At 40.3% G+C, this 21,875-nt stretch overlaps 3 protein-coding genes across 3 annotated transcripts; all 3 read left to right on the forward strand.

Annotated features, from left to right (window-relative positions):
- Positions 1 to 952: 952 nt before the first annotated feature.
- LOC112542245 (vomeronasal type-2 receptor 26-like) lies at positions 953 to 6,209 on the forward strand. The gene is made up of 5 exons (XM_088144138.1): positions 953 to 961; positions 1,464 to 1,639; positions 2,363 to 2,654; positions 4,830 to 5,690; positions 6,177 to 6,209. Exons 1-5 carry the CDS (start codon positions 953 to 955, stop codon positions 6,207 to 6,209), a joined length of 1,371 nt encoding a protein of 456 aa, XP_088000264.1.
- Positions 6,210 to 6,919: 710 nt separating this feature from the next.
- Positions 6,920 to 11,458, forward strand: LOC148215318 (vomeronasal type-2 receptor 26-like). The gene is made up of 3 exons (XM_088144139.1): positions 6,920 to 7,090; positions 8,670 to 8,796; positions 10,551 to 11,458. Exons 1-3 carry the CDS (start codon positions 6,920 to 6,922, stop codon positions 11,456 to 11,458), a joined length of 1,206 nt encoding a protein of 401 aa, XP_088000265.1.
- An 8,639-nt stretch (positions 11,459 to 20,097) lies between these two features.
- On the forward strand, positions 20,098 to 21,581 carry LOC148215319 (vomeronasal type-2 receptor 26-like). Its single transcript, XM_088144100.1, has 2 exons — positions 20,098 to 20,206; positions 20,680 to 21,581. Exons 1-2 carry the CDS (start codon positions 20,203 to 20,205, stop codon positions 21,579 to 21,581), a joined length of 906 nt encoding a protein of 301 aa, XP_088000226.1. The 5' UTR covers positions 20,098 to 20,202.
- The last annotated feature ends 294 nt before the right edge of the window (positions 21,582 to 21,875 follow it).

Here is a 21,875-nt window from a genome sequence, read left to right on the forward strand (position 1 = left end):
GGCTTCTAGCTGCTTTTGCCCTGTAGACCTGGGTTTTTTATTAATTAATTTGAATATTGTCCCTCCCTCTGTGTGGGTTTCTGCACCTGGGTTTCTAAGCCTATATCAACCAACCTTTTACTGAACTAACATTTGAAGGAGAGAAGGGACATATAAGGAAGACTGACTTCAAATCTTTCTGATGGAGTGGAAGGTCACCCAGAAAAGTTTAAAGGAAGGAAGAAATTTAAGAGGTTGGAAAAAGTATAAAAAGTATGAAGTTGTGGGCTGTAGGGAACAAATCTAGGGGCAAGAAGTAGAGATAGTAGGTGCATTATAAAGACACCAGACTAGAACTGTCTGGGCCCAATTTCTAAGAGAAAAAAAAAGTGATTAGCTTAGGGGACAGACAGGAGATAGAAAGGACCCAGTAATTCAAAGGGAGGCTGAAATTTTGTGGAGTAAAAGGGGAGAAAAGAAGCAACTGCAGAAGACCAGAGAGTGAATTCAGAAGATTTTCCTCGCTATCCTGCTATACCCTTCTGGCTGGCCTGTCTTTAATTTAGGTTTAAGGGAGGTGGATCAGCCATCTCTTTGTATCCATCAAGGAAATCAGGGACAGTTTTTTAAACAGAGGTCTAGCTGTTACATAAAAAAAAACAGAGGGATCTAAAGAGCTATACTGACAGTTGGACCAAGTCCAATGTTCTTGCATACATACAGACTACAGCTTTAAAAAGGGGACACTTCAGTAACTGATCTATTTCTGAAGAGGAAGAATTATCATTGATTTGCAGGTCAATAAAGGTTAGGCCCTTAGCTTAGCCCACTTTTCCTCGTTCCTATCTTCCATCTCCTGTGGAAGAATGGAAAAAACTTCAAAAAAGGAAGTCCAGTGGGGAGGGGGACAAAAAATGTGATGTCAGTTGAAGACCTATGCTTTCTTTTAGGTGTGTTGTGTACAAGTATACAAATGGTTCAGGTGCCATTTTTACTTTTTTGATTTCAGAGGCTCTGCAGAGAGAAAGAGAGTGAGAGATTTATTCCTAATTAGAAGATCTCTAGTCTCTTGATAATGTATTAATGAGGAAAGAGGAAAAAAATGCTGAAATATAAAATCAAGTTATTTACTTCTACAGTATTGCAGAGAACCCATAATTTTGCAAAGGTGATTATCTCTTCTATATTTATCAACCTGACAAGTGCATTTTCTACCTCACCTCCCAAAGGACAACCAATACACCTTGGCAGAAGGCAGCCAAGATCAAACTATGCTACTAAAAGATGCCTTGCCATTCTAGAAATGGACCCAACACAAGCTGCTTGGTGACCTTCTGTTGAAGATTCCTAGTGCAAATTTTGAGAGGTTACTAAAGTCAGCCAGAACTCCTTAAGGGCACTTAAGACAGGAACTGATGTCCAGAAGAAAATGTTTCTACCTAATGCCACCCTTTGTGCTCCTGATATTATTGCTCCTTCCTCAGACTGTGTCTGATGTCCCAGTTCCTCTATGCAATATCCATTACCCTCTGCCAATAAGTCACCGGTATTATCAGCCAGGGGACCTCACCATTGCTGGCATTATTTCTCAAGTCTACACATTTTCCGACCCCTTGACTTTCAATCAGCATCCATCTCATGACCTCCTGGATGATATTGGGTAAGCCAAGAGTTTGGTTAATCCTAGCATTTTCCATAAGGGGTTGTCTTGCCGCAAATTGTATTGTTACCTCAGGGAAGCAATTTCACCAAGAGAGAATGAATGGGAAAGACTCTCTTGCTGGCATAAGTGGTAGGGACTATTTTACACTAGTGGTAGTAGTGGTCCACTTAGCTGGTAATCCATGAGTATAGATGAAATTCCTTATTGGAGTCTTCATTCTCCTACCCACTCCCACATAATATTTCCCAATATGAAGTCCCAGATATTATGTCCCACATAAAAATATTCTGTCCACTAGATTCAACACCTTGCCTACTTGAGAGCTTTCTAAAAAGCAATCAGATGGTACTGATTATTTGTCCACCAAATATCAGCTGTGTATATCATGTGGAAGTCTACCATTAATTCTGGTAACCCTTCCTGAGCTAGTTTCATAAACAACTCTGAAGATACTGTACATAAACACTTGAGTAGCTTCTCCCTTCTAAGATGGATGGATGAATGCAAAGGAATCAAAAACAACAGAAAGTTGATCTTTCAACATTGCAAATGGGAATGAATCCACTCATGGCTTCCAGATAAATATCATTGTCAAAGATAACTCTGATTATTTTAAGACATCTCTGATTGTATGGCATAAATATTTGCTTTGGGTGAAAATTTAGCAAGACTCATATTCTTCAACCACTGCACTCATTCAGCATGTAAATCAAACTGCAGATTTGTGACCCAGATTTATCAACATATCCTGGCCTTTGCATTTGCCGTAATGGAGATTAATGAAAATCCTCAAATATTACCCAATATCTCTCTGGGCTTCCATATCTATAATAGCCATTTTGTTGCAAGTTGGACTTACCTCGCCTCACTGGAGCTTCTCTCCACATGGACCAACTTCATCCCTAACTACAAGTGTGATAGTAAAGATAATACTGTCGCAGTCATTGGGGGACCCAACTCAGATGTGAATTTCTTTATGGCAACCATTCTGAGCATTTACAAGGTTCCACAGGTAAGATGTGCAGACAGGGCTTCGTGCCTGGAACAAACTAGCAGTATGACCCTTCAGTCTTGATGTAGTCTGTATTTCTAATACAACATTGATAAACATTATACCTCAGTGGGTAATTTGGAATGGAATGTGTAAAAATAGTTGAATAGCACATAAAAAGTGATACCCTATGAATCACATCAGTAGAGCTCCATAATTCTGAAAGATAAGGATGAACCAGATCTTTAAGAACTGAAAGCTGGAATGAATCGCCAGGTCCTCTATTGGTAAGAAAATGAAACAAATGCCAGCGACTGCCTGCTGCCCTGTGAAGTCAGGATGGCATTTTTAAAATATTTCTACACAATGTGGAAGTTCTTAATATTCATTGCGGTATGTATTGGGCAGATACATTCTCTGAAGGTCCAAAATGTGCAGGGCAAATTTTGATAGTGGGAAGATGCAGAACTTCCCTACTGATAAAACTACAAACTCTGGCCAAAACTAGACACTGACACAGACATGCACAAACACACACACACACACACACACACACAGCCACACCACATAGCTCACTAAAACCCATGTTTTAATGACATCATGAATTCATAACATCTTTTTTTAGCTGTTTGGAATAGTATTTAAACAGGAAGGAAAGTCGTAGAAACATAATTGGGAGATTGGATGGAAGATATTTCGGAGCAGCAACATCTGCCAGGAGTGGGTGAGTGGGTGTTTGTGTGTTTCAAAATAAGCACGGGGGACACAACCTCACCATTTGGATCTCTGCCTCTTTTGTACATGCGGCAATGTCACATGCTAAGTTTTATATTAAATTGTGATTTGTTTTCTTTTTTCTGTCTTTTTGTTGTTTGTTTTGGTAATTAATATGAGTACCAAATTAGATTATCTATTTGATCTTCTTAATGCGTTCTTCATAATTCTTGGTCTTAGTCTTTGTTGTAAGTGATTTTCTCTGTATTTTCTTAAACATTACAATCAGGGTTTTTTTTTTAAATGATGTGTCCAAAAGACTGGACCTTTCATCACAATGCCACACTTTCACTCTTGATCATTTTGAAACCCCCTCTGGAGACCCGTGTGTCTCAGAAAAGCTCTAAATCCATACCCAAGGACAATCATTACTGTGCCCAGTTTCAAATACCATAAATTTAGTAAAAGAAGACTAGCACCAGTCACAGATTAGTTTATTGTCACCCATATAGAATGCAGTACAATGAAATGTATGGATCAACCTATACTTTTTCAGTGATAATTTTTCTGATGCAAAAGCCATCAATAACATCCTATCCAAGCACAGAATCTCCTTGCAGCCATCAGGACTGTACAAACTTTTGAAAGCTATTTGGAAATTTCATTGGATTTTTCCACCAACGAGGACCCCATTCTGCTAGGTCATGCTACTAAAACCAGCAATCATCTTCCAAATTGAATGAATGAATGAATGAATGAATGAATGAATGAATGAATGAATGAATGAATGCATGCATGCATGCATGCATGCATGCGTAAGTAAGTGGTGGTGGTGGTGGTGGTGGTGGTGGTGGTGACGGCAGGTCTACTGGGAAGGTTGTAATTTAACTTCCCAGAGAAATATATTTCCCACGCTTTCTTAAGGAATTCACAAACCGCCTTGTGGTTCCCAACAACATTCTCCAAATCTTGTTAATGGTCTTGATTCATAAGCGCCATATATTTTACAACATAATAATAAAACTTGACTTATTTGAGAACAGAATGGTACTTGTATTTGTTTCTTTCCCAGAATAATTTTAGAATTCACAAGATTGCCACCAAAAATTACATTTCTTCTTCAGTAAGATCGTGTCTCTTCTCATTCCTTGGGAAATTGTTTTGAAAAAAATTAAACTTCATGCTAAAATATATATGGTTATTCCAGATTGGTGCCATGATTTCCCACAATTATGAATTGGGAAATATATGAAAAATGTAATTTCTTTCATAAACTGTTAAAAAAAAAAACTTCCCAACTCCCTTCCACCCACCCTCAAATTTTGGAAAATAGAGAAGTTAAGCTCCGCTAATGGGACTTGGTTCTCCCTCGTTTTCATCCTTATTCCACCCAGTCTCAGAACATGAGATGAATACCCACCCTTCAGACACTAAATCTTTACCACATTCATCCTACTTATTCAGCCCTTCTTTTCTTTATAGCTTGGATATGGTTCTTCTCCTGTGATTCATGGCCCATCCCAACAACTCCTCTTCCAATGGATGTTCCCTAATAGGAACCAACAGTATGTCGGGATGCTCCAGTTGCTTTTGCTTTTCACATGGACCTGGATTGGTGTCATTTTTATAGAGGATGACAATGGCCTCAGGTTTGTACAGAAAGAACTTCCCAAATTTTCCCAGGGAGGTATCTGCTTTGACTTTATAGAACCATTGCCTCCACTATATTTTAAAATTGGCATACATGAAATGATAGAATCATGGGTCAAACTGTACCTCTTGATAAGTGATAGCACTGCCAGCGTTGTGGTCTTACATGGGGAAATTCACACTATGATTGTTTTGAGAATGTTTCCCAGAATTCCAGAGTTTGAAAACATTCCTGGGATGACAAATAGTAAAGTCTGGATGATGACAGCACAGATGGAGTTCACTTCTATTCCCTTACAACGATCTTGGGATGTAGATATCCTTCATGGTGCCTTAGGCTTTGCAACCCAGTCAAAGGAGGTGGTAGGTTTCCAAAATTTTCTTCAGAGGAGAAACCCTGATGTACAAACCAGAGATGGGTTTATTAAGGACTTTTGGAAACAGGCATTTGATTGTTCCTTCCAAACATCCCTAGAAGAGGAGAATCTTTGGAATCGCTGCAGTGGGGAGGAGAAGCTAGAGGCTCTTCCACGGTCTATTTTTGACATAAGCATATCTTCCCATAGCTATAGTGTCTACAATGCAGTTTATGCTGTGGCCCACGCATTGCAGTCCATGAGCTCGTTGATGTTAAAACGCAGAACTCTGTCAGAGGAAGGACGAAAGATCATTCTGAATCCAGTGCTGTGGCAGGTAATGTCCTCAGTACTTAAACACAAGAAACATTGCCATATCTTCATCCTCTGTCAAAGCGGATTCTCTGTTAAGTTTAGGGTTTTCTACATTTTAGAATTGGCATAGACATTTTTCTGCATCGCTGCTCTGCTCTTTTTGGTTTCAAAAAAATGCTTTGGTAGATTTAAGCAGCTTAACTTGGTTGTTGGCAGTTCAAATCCAATGCCAATGAGTCTTCGGCATTTTATGTCCTAGTGACCACAAAGAGAATGTAGGAGGAAATGAAGACTTAAAGTTTTACTGGATATCCTTTTTGACTAGTGCTCTGCTTACTCTTCGTTTTATGAGATTGTTAATCTTAGCTTATTTCCTTTTACCATTCTTAAGCACACAGGGAAGGACCAGATGCCCCCAGAATCTCAACCTCTAAAAATGCAATTAGATAGTGATAGGATTTGCTTATCCCTATATTTTCTCTAAACAAGTCTCTTTTCTCTTGTGCAGATGCTCTTTGACTCTGCTCCTAGTAGGATATAGCTAGCTAGACGTCCTAGGCTTTTCATTATGCTGTACTAATCATTGGTCAGGCCAGGTTCTAGCTTCCAGAAATGTTCCTCAGTCTCCAACATGTGGCTACAGATTAACTTTATTAGTTAACTGTCTATGTACCCAGGTCCAAAGCCATAGCTTTTTTGTGTTAAAACACCATTAGAGGAAAGACCATAGGAAATAAACTTATTTCTATGGGAAGGCTAACTGTATGGATTATGGTCGATTCCCAACTAAGAGACAGGAACAGCAGGGGCCCTCCTATCATCTGAAAGCTCCAATGCCAGCATGTTCCTTTCCCTCTTCATTCATTTCTTTCTATTCAAGCTGGCCACTATCATAGGTAATTATCTTGTTGCCTGAGGTTGCTTCATTTCTTTTTCTATTTCTTCTTTCTATTTTGCCTGTAGTGGTACAGACTGCATCGTTAGAACTGATGATATTCTTGGTTGGACTATATTGTACTTCTATTTTTCATCACATTATAAGTAAATCATTAATGTCACACCAGGTCAATGGTGATGCTGAATTGCAATTATTGATAGTTTGCATAGACAGTGCTAATTCTGGCTTCTCAAATATCCTCATCTTGTAATATATTATGGTATTTGTATAATTTTTGAATTACTTTTCTTCCACTGTCAATTTAGTTCCATCACTATCTACGGAAAGTCTCATTTAACAACAGTGTTGGGGAAATGATTTCCTTTGATCAGAATGGAAACCTGGAAGCAGGATTTGATATTATCAACTGGGTCACATTCCCAAATCTAAGTCTACATCGAGTCAAAGTTGGAAAATTTGATCCCAAAGACCAAGAGTTCAATGTTTATGTCAACGCCATTAGATGGCCCAGGAGATTTAACCAGGTATTTCGCATATAGAGTGGGGTCCCTGTCATTGGTTCAGTGTGCAGACAATGAAAATGGCTGTGTGGCCCTGCTAAGGCAATTAGTTGAAGTGATTTCCAAGGTTTGTGTAGTCACCCAGCTCTTATCTGGCCAAAATCCACAGCAGGGTGATTTTTATTATTATTATTATTAACTTTTTTTATTACAAAAAAATGAAAAAAAACACATAAAAGTGCTTTAACATAAAAGTGCAACAACAAAAAGTTAATATATCATTATAATCATTATAATAGCACACAGTTCCAATTTTGTATATGCTTATCTAATTCAGATGTTATTCAAGTACATATATATTTCTAATAGACTTATGGGACTATCCTGTTTTTTTTTAACCCCGTGTATTTGGGTCCTATATTTCATTATATTTGTTCATACAAAGTTTATGTCTATAGGCAATCCACTCATAAGTAGTAAGTGTAATCAGGTCTTGTGTAATGCATTGACTAAATGGGGCCATAGATTTACCTTTTCAAAACTCCAATATCATTCCTTTGGCCATAGTAAAGGCATGGAGAATCCATTTACATTGTCCAGTTGTCAAGTTCCATGTACTAGGTATATAGTTCAAAGGAATATTATCCTCTGAATATTTTAGATTTTGTCACACAATTATATTTATATACTCCAGCACTTTTTCCCAAAACTTGATTGGTATAGAACATTGTAAAAACGTATGTTTTAAAGAAGCATTCTCCTTATTACATCTCCAACAGAATGCTGTTTTTGACAATCCTTTTCTATACAGACATAGTGGAGTCCAATAAATTCTAAATACTATTTTTTGTTGTATAAGTTGTAGTTTGAGATCCATTGACACTCTTGCTATAGAAGTTAAGACACTCTCCCATTGTCTAGGCAATAGAGAAACTGCAAATTCTTTATTCCACTCAACCCTTAGTATCTGAGTATCAAATTGATTTATTGATAACAAATATCTATAGAAACTAATAGGAGGTTTTTTAGTTTTAAAGGATTTAATAAGTTCTTCTAATATCTTCAGTGTCTCATAAGCTGAAAATGCTGCTGATCCAAACAATGTTGTTAACAAATGTTGTAACTATAAATATTGTCATTAGGTGAAATGTAGTAGATGATATTTATCTCCACAGCAGGGTGATTTAAGGTTGTAATTCTTCATACAATTAAGTACAAGACATTACCTTTGCATAATTTTCTTAAAGGTAAATAGTACAAGTTTTTGAGGGGAAAATGTAACTAATTTAAAATGGCAAATGGTAGAAATTGGTGGGATAAAACATCGAACAATCCCATTGCAAAGCCATTGCCCCAAACCTGCAAATATGTGTATTAGACATTTTTTTTGGTCTTCATTTATTAACTTGCAAGATTGGAATAATGGCCTTTGTCTGGGATGGAAAGAATGCATGTATTGATTTTGAGGCACTTGCTCTGTGCACATTACTGTCTCAAACTACTGCATTATTCTGATTGTTTAATTAGTACCAATTTTACATGGCTATCCCAGTATCAACCCAACATGTATGTATTCTGCCTTGTCTCTTTTCTTTGCACCCAGGCACAGCCTCTTTCTTTGTGTAATGAACTCTGCCAAAAAGGTCACAGCAAGACCAAGAAGGAAGGGAAATCATTTTGTTGTTATGATTGCCTTCCATGCCCAAGAGGAAAAGTTTCAGACCAGATGGGTAAGGATCTGATGGACTGAGTTTTAATTTGGAAGTAGGTTGGTGATGTCCATAAATCATCACATCAAGATCAAGTTGAATAGAATTAGGTCTGTTTCTTTGTCTGGATGCCAGGGGCATCTCCAGGATCCAGTGCACTGGCTAGTAGGATATGTGAAGGAGTAAAGTTTCCATTGCAAGAGTACACCATGGCTTTCATAATCTTCTCCTCCCTGTGGATGCATTTGGAGATAGTTGATTGATCCAATTGCTTGTCCAGATCTGGAAGAGAGATCTGAAAACAGGAATCCATGTTTCCATTACTATGGGAAATACCTTGACTTTTTTTTTTTTTTTTTTTGTAGAATGTCCTAAAATACACATACAAGTACTCAGATTAAAATGAATGCAAAGCAAGGACTTTCTAGCTATCAAAGGTTGATTTCATATTTACATAGCTTCAGCCTAAGAGTTCAAGAAGGCAAAAATGTGAATTATTGCTTTGTGGCTGTGTTCAGATATGAGTAGTCACTTAGTTAAAAGTTCCTGAATTGACCCATTTTCTAGAAGCCACAATAAGATAAGGTAGCTTGATGGTCTGGGATTATAGAGATTGCCAAACCTCCGAAGTACCAAGCTAACACTGGGGAAATGAGATGATGAGGTGCTAAGCTGGCTAAATGTGTTGTCTGAACTCATCCCTGGAAATGTTCTTCTTGAAATGGGGAGGCCGTTCTTGATGAGCTTCAGGAGAAGAGAACCCTTCAGGGAAGTCAATATTACATAATGAGAAGGAAAACAAAGGCAATCTGAAATTTCAAGATTCTTTTTCAGCCTTGGCGTACTACTTATTCTTGGTTTGAACAGCTTTGCTTCAAACAAGAACTGACCAACTATTCCAACCAGAGTTAAAAAATAGAGTACTGCATTTTACATTTTCCCCCAAAAAAACAAGAATTGGAGGAAAACAGAAGAGGAGGCCACCACAGCAGGTCCCAAGAAACAGAAATGATGGGACATAGAAGTTATAAAGAGGGGACTGTGTTTGTTCATTCACTGATGAGACCTCAAACCCCAACTGTTGGTTAAGAAAGATGCCCTGATTGCTAATATAGGTCAGAATCCTCCCTCTTCCTGCTCACCATACTCCTTTTCACATGTGGGGTGGGAGGATTGCTTTTGTTGTTCTTTGCTCTAGATCATCAAGTAGAAAGGCAGAGGTTATTTGAAGCAAAACACATATCAAAGGGATCTGTTAAGTTGGGGAAAATTGATGGAATTGTGCTTGGAATTCACCTAGGATCAGTGCTTTTACTGAAATGGATTCACATCCATAAGGAATAAATGCTGAACATTTCCCAAATATTTCAAAAGGCCTGAGCAGTGGGAGCTGATAAAGAGACACCAGCCCAGATTCTGCTGTGAGGGACTGGAAACCAGAATCAGCTTCCAATCCCTGTTCACCCATAGGTCTTCATGGTCACTTTGGCCCTGTCACTCTCGCTCCCCAACGTATCTCACATGGTTGTACTTGTAGGGAAAGCCTGACAGCAGAGGGTTATGTGTGTTGCCTAGAGCTTCTGAAGGGAAGATACACTGAATGAAGGGATAACAAACAAATTGATGTTATGCCCTGCATAATACCTCACGAAAACACAATGGCTTGAGAATCATGCAACTGTCTTTGGAGTTCATGTTCTCCACTGCACCATTCTTTCTCTCTTGACTTTACTTGCCAACTTCTAAACAAGTGGCTTCTTTTTTTTCCTTTTCAGACATGGATTCTTGTTACCAGTGTCCGGAAGATCACTATCCCAGCAAAGCCCAGGATCAATGCCTTCCAAAAGGTATCAGCTTCCTGTCTTTCCAAGAGCCTTTGGGGATCACTTTGGTCATTTTTGCCCTTGTATTTTCCTCCCTCACAGCGGTGGTCCTTGCAGTCTTTCTTCAGCACAAGGACACTCCCATAGTCAAGGCCAACAACCGGGGCCTCAGCTACACACTCCTACTCTCCCTTCTGCTTTCCTTTCTCTGCCCTTTGCTTTTCCTTGGTCGGCCTCAGATGGCAACCTGTCTCCTTCGCCAAACCACTTTTGTCATCATCTTCTCTGTGGCTGTTTCTTGTGTGGTGGCCAAAACCCTCACTGTGGTCCTGGCTTTCATGGCCACCAGGCCAGGCTCTCAGATGAGGACCTGGGTGGGGAAAAGGCTGGCCCTCTTTATGGTGCTTTCCTGCTCCCTCATTCAAACCACTCTTTGCACTGTGTGGCTAGTGAGCTCTGCCCCCTTCCCAGATCTTGACATGCACTCTCTGCCTCAAGAAGTAGTCCTGGAGTGCAATGAAGGCTCCCCTGCCATGTTTGCTTGTGTCCTGGGTTTCACTGGCCTCTTGGCCATGATCGGATTTACAGTGGCTTTCCTCGGCAGGAACCTCCCAGATAGTTTCAACGAAGCCAAATTTATCACCCTCAGCTTGCTGCTCTTTTGCAGCGTCTGGATCTCTTTTGTTCCAGCCTACCAGAGCACCAAAGGGAAATACACGGTGGCTGTGGAGATCTTCTCTATCTTAGCCTCAGGTGCTGGATTATTGGTCCTCATTTTCTCCCCCAAACTCTACATCATCTTGATAAGACCTGAGCTGAATAACAGGCAGCAGCTTATGAGAAAAGTCCTAAGAAAATGAGTTGTAGGAATCAGTCTCATTATACACAACAGGATTTGGCTTAGTGATGAATCCACTGTGGAGTTTTGACAAATAACAAATGTCTTAAGCTTTTATTAAAACAGAATGTTTGGATATAAATGTAATAATAGAATGAAAATAAAATGAGTGTCAACTGTCTTAAACGGAATGGCTGGGTATAAGTGTAATAATAAAATATATAATGTTCTCTTTCTCTCCATTCAATCCTGCCTATAGTGTAATAATAAAAGTATTATAGAGACAGATTCTGCCACAAATATAGACAAACCTCCTGATTATGAGAGCTTAAACAATCAACCATCCTGCCCATTGAAACTACAAGATTCAATGAGTCACAATACTGAACAGTTACAGTTCCAGAACAGAATTTTGAGGAGTGTAACAGGAAGAATTGTTAAACAATATATGGTTGTATCAGTCAATGGCAAAGGCTTCATCTGAGAGGAATAGTGTCTTCAGTGGTGGGTGCAGAACTCCAAGAGCATCAAAGTACCAAAAAAGCTCAAGCCTACTCTGATGTTGAGGCTGTGTAACAGCTGATAGTTGGCTGTAGAAGCTTAGACTTCAGGCCTTATACAACCCTTTGCCTTGCAGACCTTGGTGTTTTTCATTAATTAATTTGGACGACATGCCCATCCCCCTATCTGGCGCTCTGCATCTGTATTTCCAAACTTATATACACCTACTTTTTTACCAAATTACGCTATGAGGGAGAGAGGGATTGCAATCAAAACCTCATGCAGGAAAATTGGGGAAATGAATATGTTGGTATATATCAGTGGGGGCTTGTTCTGGGAGGAAAATAACTTGGGTGCCGGAACCTGGGTTCCTGACATTTAAATGAATCATAATGTAAGAAGGAAGGGAGAGTAAGCCAGGGTGGTATAGTGGTTAAGAAGCTGGACTAGGAGTGGGAAGACCTCATTTCTTGTCCTCCCTTCAGCAGGGAACCCAGCAGGTTGACTTTAGACCAGTCCCTCTCTCACAAGCCAGGACTTCAAAAATTTCTCAGTGGCCAAACACTTCTGCAAAGTTCCCAAGAAAATGGCATGGACCTCTCCATTTGGCTAGAGGAAAGAGGCACCAAAGGAGTAGGTTAAGAAGACTAGAGAGAGAATTTAGATGCTTTTTCTCCCTATCCTGCTATATGCCTCCTTGCCAACCTGTCTTCAATTTGGGTTCAAGGGAGCTGGATCAGCCAGCTCTTTTTACCCTTCAAGGAAATCCCCCAGCTGGGGAAAGATTGAGGCCCACAAAGTGTGGAGCCCAGTGTGTGGAGGCTGGGGAAATAGACTAAAATGCGAAGAGCCAAAAAGAATCAGAAAAAAGGATCTGAAGGAAACTGACAAATAGTGTGCTCATGAAGCAGACGTGTCATATGGGCATACTGAGGCATGTCCATCACTGCCTATGCCGCTGCATTCTGGACCAGTTAAAGCTTCCTGGTGATCTTCAAGGGCAACCCCATGTAGATCACATGGCAGTAGTCAAGCCATGAGGTGTCCAGCACATGAATGACATTCTGAAGGGTCTTCAATCTAGGAAGGGGCACAACTGGTGCAACAGATGACAATAGAATGAGCCTAAAATAACCCTAGTCTCTTGGGATCTTAATAAAGTGAAAAAGAGAACAAACGTGTTGAAATAAGCAATCAAGCTTTTTTCTTCGATGGCATTGCATAGAACCCATAATTTTGCAAAGGCAATTATCTCCCCTGTAGTTATCAAGCTGACAAGGGTAACTTCTACTTCAGCTCCCAAAGGACAACCAATTCACCTTGGCAGAAGACAGGCAAGATCAAAACATGCTACTAAGAGATGTTTTGCCATTTAAGAAAGAGACCCAACACATGCTGCTTGGTGAGCTTCCCCTGAAGGTTCCTCGTGCAGAGTTTGAGAGGGCACTAAAGTCAGCCAGAACTCCTTAAGGACACCTAAGACAGGAACTGATGTCCAGAAGAAAATGTTTCTATCTAATGGTACCCTTTGTGCTCCTGACATTACTGCTCCTGCCTCAGATCGTGTGTGATATCCAAGTGGCTACGTGCAATATCCGTTACCCTCTATCAATTAGTCACCGGTATTATCAGCCAGGGGACCTCATCATTGCTGGCATTATTTCTCAAGCCTTCACATTTTCTGTTCCTGTGACCTTCAATCAGCATCCATCTGACAGCCTCCTGGATGATATTGGGTAAGCGAAGAGGTGGTTAATCCTAGCATTTTCCATAAGGAGTTTTCCTGCTCCAAATTGTATGGTGATCTCAAGCAGGTGGTGTTTGGGGTATAATTTCATTGAGAGAGTATGAATGGGGAAGGATCTCATGCTCCCTTTATCAAAGGAGACAACTCCCTCTGGCTTCATCTCTCTCTCTCTCTCCCTCCCCTTCTTCAATAGGAGCAACCCAGTTTCACTGCAGAACCTATTTGTTGCAAGCTGCTAAATGGAAGTTTAGTCCGTTCTGATCAGATTGACTATCATCAAATCTATTACATCACAATTCATCTGGTTGTTATTTTAATTCTTTGTACCTTATGTGCCTCATTCGTTCAGTTTATAACTATGACAATATTTCCATAACTGCTATGCATAACTGCTACTATAAATGCTAGAGATCATTCAAGAATTTCACATATGTCAAGCTTGTAAAAGGAAGCTCACTGCATTGCCTTTTATCTGTTAGGAATGAAGACCTTGAATTCACCTTGTTTTACTGAGAAATATGTGGAATAACTAGGGGAAGTAAGACTGGAAAAAATTCTACAAAAATTCTCATGAGTCCTTATTTACTGTTCAAGTAAACCCGTCTGTTGTATTTATCTTGACCTGCTGTTATTTATTCCTTTCCTCCCAAGGAGCAAGCGTCTTTTAATTTCACAGCTGCAGTCTCCATCTGTGGTGATCTTGGAGCCCAAATAAATGAAGTCTATTCCTGCTTCCATTTCTACCCCTTCTATTTGCCAGGAATTGATGGGTCCAGATGCCAGAATCTTAGTTTTTTTGCATTTCAAGCCAGCCTTTGCACTCTCCTCTTTCACCCTCATCAAGAGGCTCTTTAGTTCTTCTTCACTTTCTGCCATTAAGGTGATATCGTCTGTATATCTGAAGTTGTTGATATTTCTCCCTGCAATCTTAATTCCAGCTTGTGATTCTTCCAGCCTGGCATTTCTCATGATGTACTCTGCATATAAGTTAAATAAGCAGGGTGATAGTATATAGCCTTGTCCTACTCCTTTCCTTATTTTGAACCAATCAGTTGTTCCATGACCGGTTCTAACTGTTGCTTCTTGGCCTGCATACAGATTTCTCAGGAGACAGGTAAGGTGGTGTGGTACCCCATTCTCTTTAAGAATTTGCCACAGTTTGTTGTGGTCCACACAATCGACGGCTTTTGCATAGTCAATGAAGCAGAAGTAGATGTTTTTCTAGAATTCTCATGCATTCTCCATGACCCAGTGAATGCTGGCAATTTGATCTCTAGTTCCTCTACCTCTTCAAAACCCAGCTTGACATCTGGTAGTTCTCGGTTCACATACTGCTAAAGCCTGGCTTGTAGGATTTTGAGCGTAACCTTGATACCATGTTAAAAGAGTGGCATTGCCCTTCTTTGGAATTGGAATGTAAACTGATCTTTTCCAATCCCGTGGGCACTGTTGTGTTTTCCAAATTTGTTGGCATATTGAGTGCAGCACTTTAACAGCATCATCTTTTTGTATTTTAAATAATTCAGCTGGAATACTGTCATCTCCACGAGCTTTGTGGTTAGTAATGCTTCCTAAGGCCCACTTGACTTTGCTCTCTAGGATGTTCGGCTCAAGGTCAGTGACCACACCAGCATGGACATCAGGGACATTAAGATCTTTTTTGTTAGGTTCTTCTATGTATTCTTGCCACCTCTTCTTAATCTGTTCTCCTTCTGTTAGGTCCCTACCTTTTTTGTCCTTTATCATGCCCATCTTTGCACAAAACGTTCCTTTGATATCTTCAATTTTCTTGAAGAGATCTCTTCCTTATTGTATTGTTTTCCTCGATTTCTTTGCATTGTTCATTTAAGAAGGCTTTCTTATCTCTCCTTGCTATTCTCTGGAAATCTGCTTTTAGTTGCTTATATCTTTCCCTTTTACCCTTGCTTTTTGCATTCTTTTTCCACAGCTATTTGTAAAGCCTCATCAGACAGTCATTTTGCTTTCTTGCATTTCTTTTTCTTTGGGATGGTTTTAGTTGCTGCCTCCTGTACAATGTTACAGACCTCCATCCATAGTTCTTCAGGCACTCTGTCTACCAGGTCTAATCCCTAAATCTATTCATCACCTTCACTGTGTACTCACAAGGAATATGATTTAAGTCATACGTGAGTGGTCTAGTGGTTTTCCGTACGTTCTTCAATTTAAGCCTAAATTTTGCAATAAGAAGCTCATGATCTGAGCCACAGTCAGCTCCTGGTCTTGTTTTTGCTTTCTGTATGGAGCTTCTCCATCTTTGGCTGCAAAGTACATAATCAATCTGGTTTCAGTATTGACCATCTGGTGATGTCCATGTGTAGAGTCGTCTCTTGTGTTGCTGGAAAAGAGTGTTTGCTATGACCAGCTTGTTCTCTTGACAAAACCTTATTAACCTTTGCTCTGCTTCATTTTGTACCCCAAGGCCAAACTTGCCTGTTATTCCAATTATTTCTTGACTTCCTACTTTAGCATTCCAATCCCCTATGATGAAAAGAACATCTTTTTTTGGTGCTAGTTCTAGAAGGTGTTGTAGGTCTTCATAGAACCAGTCAGCACCGGTCAACTTCAGCTTTCCTCGATCTTTTTTTCAGGGGACTTGAATTTAGCTCCTACTTCATCAAATGTTTACCTTGAGTTGCTTCTCCCCTCTAAAATGCAGGAGGGAATGTAAATAAAACAGAAATGATAGAGAAGCTTATCTTTGAAAACTCCAGATGGGAATGAGTCCACTCATGGCTTCCAAATTAATATCACTGTTAAAGAAATATTTTAAGACATCTTTGATTGTATGGCCTAAATGTTTGCATTGGGTGAAAATTTAGCAGACTGATATTCTTCAACCACTGTACTCACTCTGCATGTACACCAAACTGCAGATTTGTGACTCAGATTTATCAACATACCCTGGCCTTTGCTTTTGCCGTAATGGAGATTAACGAAAATCCTCGAATATTACCGAATATCTCCCTGGGCTTCCACATCTATAATAGCCATTTTGTTGCCAGTTGGACTTACCACGCCTCACTGGAACTTCTCTCCACATGGACCAACTTCATTCCAAACTACAAGTGCGATAGTAAAGATAATACTGTCGCAGTCATTGGGGGACCCAACTCAGATGTGAGTTTCTATATGGCAACCATTCTGAGCCTCTACAAGTTTCCACAGGTAAGATGTGCACACAGTGATTAGCTCCTGAACAAACTTATAGTATGTCCCTTCAGTCTTGGATGTAGCTTTGTACGTGTAGTATAATACTGATTTAATGTTTATCAAGTTTTGTGTGGGCTAGAAACAACAGAAATATCTGAACACCATATACAATAGTGATACAATCTATAGGTTGTACCGGTACAAATCTATAATTTTGAATGATGAGTTAAGCATAAGGAATTTAAAAAAAGAGAAGGGAAAAAAAAAAAAAAGCGTGATTGAACACCCAGCTCATCTTTTGGTAATAACATTAAAGTGACACTAGGAACTCTATGTTGTACTGTGAAGGCAGATAACCATCTTTTTTATTTCTATGAGAGATACAACCTACACAGTATAATACATCGTATACCCACTGCACATTTATGCACACTTGTTCTATTGCTATCATGAATTCACAAACCCTTCCTTTACCTACATGGAATGACATTTAAAAAGAAGACAAACTGACAGAAACGTAAAGTCGGATGGTCCCATTTAGGCCACTGTCTCCTATCCCTTTCCTTGATCAGGAAGTAGAACTCACCATTGCCCCTCTTTGAAACTCATCTTTCACTCCCATTTGAAATGTGATGTCCAGACCTAGACACAATACTTTGAGTAGAGGTGGACTGAATAAAGTAAAACCATTTCTTTCCTGTTTTTTGGATATGATATTTCTTCTGATACAGATACAGATTGGGAATTAGTCCTTCCCTTTCTCCTTGTTTATATCTTTTCCCTACAGTTCAGTTATGCTTCTGCTCCAGTTATCAATGACCGGACCCAAAGTATTTTGTTCCAAAGGATGTTCCCCAGTGGCGACCATCAATATTCAGGGATCCTACAGCTGCTGCTGCTTTTCAGGTGGACGTGGATTGGAGTTATTTTTATGAATGATGACACTGGATGGAGATTTGTACAAGTGGTGCTACCCAAGTTTTCCAAGAGAAGCATCTGCTTTGATTTTATAGAAATGTTGCCTACACTGTATATTGGCTCTGATATTACTGAAATGGTGGATGAATGGATCAAAACATACAAGGTGATTAGCGATAGCACAGCCAACGTTGTGATCTTTCATGGAGAAATTCACACTATGATCTTTTTGATAATCTTCCCTCGTGTTTCAGAATTTGAGGATATGCCAATCAAGACTGAGAGTAAAGTCTGGATTATGCCAGCCCAGATGGAATTCACATCAGTTCCCTTTATCAAATCTTTTGAGGTCGATATTATCCATGGTGCTCTATCGGTTGCCCTTCATTCAACTGAGGTGATGGGATTTCAAACCTTTCTTAAAAGAAGAAACCCAAAGGTGGAAAATGGAGATGGCTTCCTCAAGGACTTTTGGCAACAGGCCTTTACCTGTAACTGGTCTCCTCCAAGTGGGGACAAGATCGATGAAAATTTCTGTACTGGGGAGGAGAAGATGGAGACCCTGCCTGGGTCAGTTTTTGAAACCAAGATGACTAGTCACAGCTACAGCCTCTACAGTGCAGTTTACACCATGGCCCATGCTTTGCAATCCATGGATTCATCCCAGTTCAAGCCCAGAATGATAGGAGAGAGAAAGAGAAGGAAGAGCATCAGTAAACAGCCATGGCAGGTAATGTCCTGAATGGAGAAATTCAGAAGAGCTGATCAATGACTCCAAAGCGCTTCAAGTGTCGCCACTCAACACTCAACTTTTTCTGTGATAAAGTTCAGGCAGATCTTCTCATTCTGAAAATCTCATTTCAAGGTGTAAAAGAGTGATATGAAGGCTTAAGAAATGCAACTTCATTTTCCTATCAAGGAATGTGATGCAAACATTTATTAAGCACTCAGTGTTTGTAGTAAATTCTTACTGCGATTTTTTTTCCCTACTTCCTGCCTGTGTAGTCTGATGGAAAAGGACCAGGAAGTTCCCATTCTTAGTTGAGGAACATGACATCCAAAGTCCAGAAAAGTTCTTCCCAATGGGAAGAGGAGACAAAAAGGTTTCCTTGATGAATCAGTGTTCTTTCTTTTCCATCCTCCTTAATTTCTACCATCAGTACTTTTTTGCTGGTGGAATTGTACCAGTTATAATGATAAAGATAAACGTGTGATGCATCATAATTGAAAGATGCAAGGAGGTGGAGAAGATTGACACACAAAGATGTCCAGAGGAAAGCTTTTCTTTTTTGGAATAGTGTACCAGTGCCTAGATTTAGAAAAAAATGTATGTATATGAATTAGGTAAGGAAAAAACGAAGCATCTTGGTTAAATTAAGGGGCTTTACTATGAGTATAAAACAGTCTTTCTATTGGAAACATATGATTTATTCGCCCACCTTTTCCTTTTCTTCTTTATCCCTTTCTGCTTCCGTTTAGCTCCACCATTATTTAAGAAGCCTCTCGTTTAACAGTAGCCTTGGGGAAACAGTTTCTTTTGATGAAAACAGGGAACTGAAAGCTGGGTTTGATATTATCAATTGGGTGACATTCCCAAATCAGACCTTTCTTCGAGTCAAGGTGGGAAACATTGATCCCCTTGCTCCAAAAGACAAAGCCCTCTCCGTTTCTGTGGATGCCATTGTGTGGCCCAGGCCATACGATAAGGTACAGTAGATAAAGAGGATGGGGTACCTCTAATCCTCTGAAGGCTTTTCAAGAACCAGTTTAAGATTTGGACATGATAATAAGTCTGTTGGCCTTTCAGATCAGGTTCACTTCCTTCACAATCCACTCTATTCCAGAGCTCAGCCCTTGAGTTAAATGCAATCTCCCCTTCCCCTTGTTTGAGTGCATTTCTGGTTGCTTCCAGGGTCGTTTCTTAATCTCTTCCCTTCGTTTGGTGATTATATCTGACAATTATATGGAGGAAATAAGTTCAGGGAAGGTGAACCTCCAAAAGGAGCTGCTAACATGTCATCTTCTTCTTCCCCTTTCCTTCCTTCCCCTTCTCCTGATTAACCCACCAACGGATCACACTATGGCATACAAAGACCTAGTTATTCATCATACCCATCTTTCGAACCGATTAGGGAAGGGATCATCTGGAGGCCACTTTTATGTCTGTCTGGCATTCTTTCTCTGCAACTGATACAGCAATAATAGGTGTTCTTTAGATTTTGATTCCTTTTTTCTCCCATTGGCTGATGATTCTCACCTCTAACTTTCCTGTCAATATTAAAACACCTGCTCTCATTTGCACACAGGAACCACCCTCTTCCTTGTGTAATGACCTTTGCCATTTCGGTCACAGGCGGACGAAGAAGGAAGGAAAAGCTTTTTGCTGCTATGATTGCTTTCCATGCCCAGCTGGGGAGGTCTCAGAGCACATGGGTAAGTGACAGTATTTTCAGTTTTATTGCATCACTCTGTATTTCGTTTAGGACTCATTGCATGGGGATTTGAGGACAATCTGCCTGCCACATCTGTCACCCCATTGATTGGCTGATCTGACTGGCAAAGGGGATCTGACCTTCACCACTCCATATTATTCCTCCCAAAGCTGTGTGCTCAGTGGAAGAGGAAGAACTCATTGGATGTACATTTTCCTTACGTTTCAAAAACGATGAACGTGTGAATAGTAGTTCCTGAGAATGGGTTATCTTTAGTGAGCCAGTCAGCTTTCCTTTTGTTATACGAGATCCCCAGCTCTAGATTGTTCTCCTCTATGAATGTTTGTGCTGGGCAAACATTGCAACCTGGCTTGGAGCTACTTGCGTGGGAAAAAGTATCCCTGGAATGCTGGTGATCTGGATGCAGTATATGGAAAACCCCTGTACAGAGAAATTGTGCTTTTCTTTTTTCAGACATGGATGCCTGCACCCCATGTCCAGAAGATCACTACCCAAACAAAGAGCAAGATCACTGCATTCCCAAAGATGTAATCTTTCTGAGCTACACAGAACCTTTGGGGATCAGCCTGACCACTCTTGCTCTTTTCTTTTCTTGCACCGCAGCTCTTGTGCTTTGGATCTTCCTTAAGTACAAGGAAACCCCCATCGTCAAGGCCAACAATCGGAACCTCACCTATGTTCTGATCATTTCCCTCCTCCTCTGTTTCCTTTGCCCTTTACTTTTCATTGGTCAGCCAGAGAAGGTGAGGTGTCTCCTTCGCCAGACCGCTTTTGGCATTATCTTCACAGTGGCGGTTTCTTGCATTTTGGCCAAAACGATCATTGTGGTTCTGGCCTTTATGGCCACCAAACCAGGCTCCAGGATCAGGAAATGGGTGGGAAAACCACTGGCCGGCTCCATCGTTCTCTCCTGTTCCCTCACTCAAGTTGCTATTTGTATGGTGTGGCTGGCAACCTTTCCTCCATTCCCTGATGTTGACATGTATTCTCTGGCTGAAGAAATTGTCCTGGAATGCAATGAGGGTTCAGCAATCATGTTCTCCTGTGTGCTGGGTTTCATGGGCTTCCTGGCCATGACCAGCTTCACTGTGGCTTTCCTCGGAAGAAAGTTACCAGACAATTTCAATGAAGCCAAGTTCATCACCTTCAGCATGATGATCTTCTGCAGCGTCTGGCTCTCCTTTGTTCCAACCTACCTGAGCACCAAGGGGAAATATGTGGTCGCTGTGGAGGTCTTCTCCATCTTGGCTTCTAGTGCTGGCTTACTAGGCTGCATTTTCCCTCCCAAATGCTATATCATTTTGCTCAGGCCTGAGCTGAATGACAGGCAGCTCCTGATGGGAAGAAGGAATTAATCAGCTGAAATCTGTAAAGTCTCAGCCCTGTTAAATTAAGCTTTAGCTATTAATCGCATGGTATGCTTTCAAGTGGTCACAAGCACACTCAGTGCAATCCTACACTTATTTGTTAAGTTAATTTATATAGCTGTTCTGAATAGGTCAAATTCTAAGGATTTCCCAAATGTTGGGAGTTCCTTCTGAGTCTCTCCCAAGAAGGTGTTGCACAGGCTTGGTGGTATTGCTGAGAAATCAGAAAGTGTTCTTCTCCTTCATATCTCACATGGGGAGGAAACATGAGCATTCCATACT

This window comes from Python bivittatus, unplaced genomic scaffold, assembly GCF_059951505.1.
Source record: "Python bivittatus isolate LINGU-HERP-01145 unplaced genomic scaffold, Pbiv_v1 ctg000430_np1212, whole genome shotgun sequence".
Taxonomy (NCBI): Eukaryota; Metazoa; Chordata; class Lepidosauria; order Squamata; family Pythonidae; genus Python; species Python bivittatus.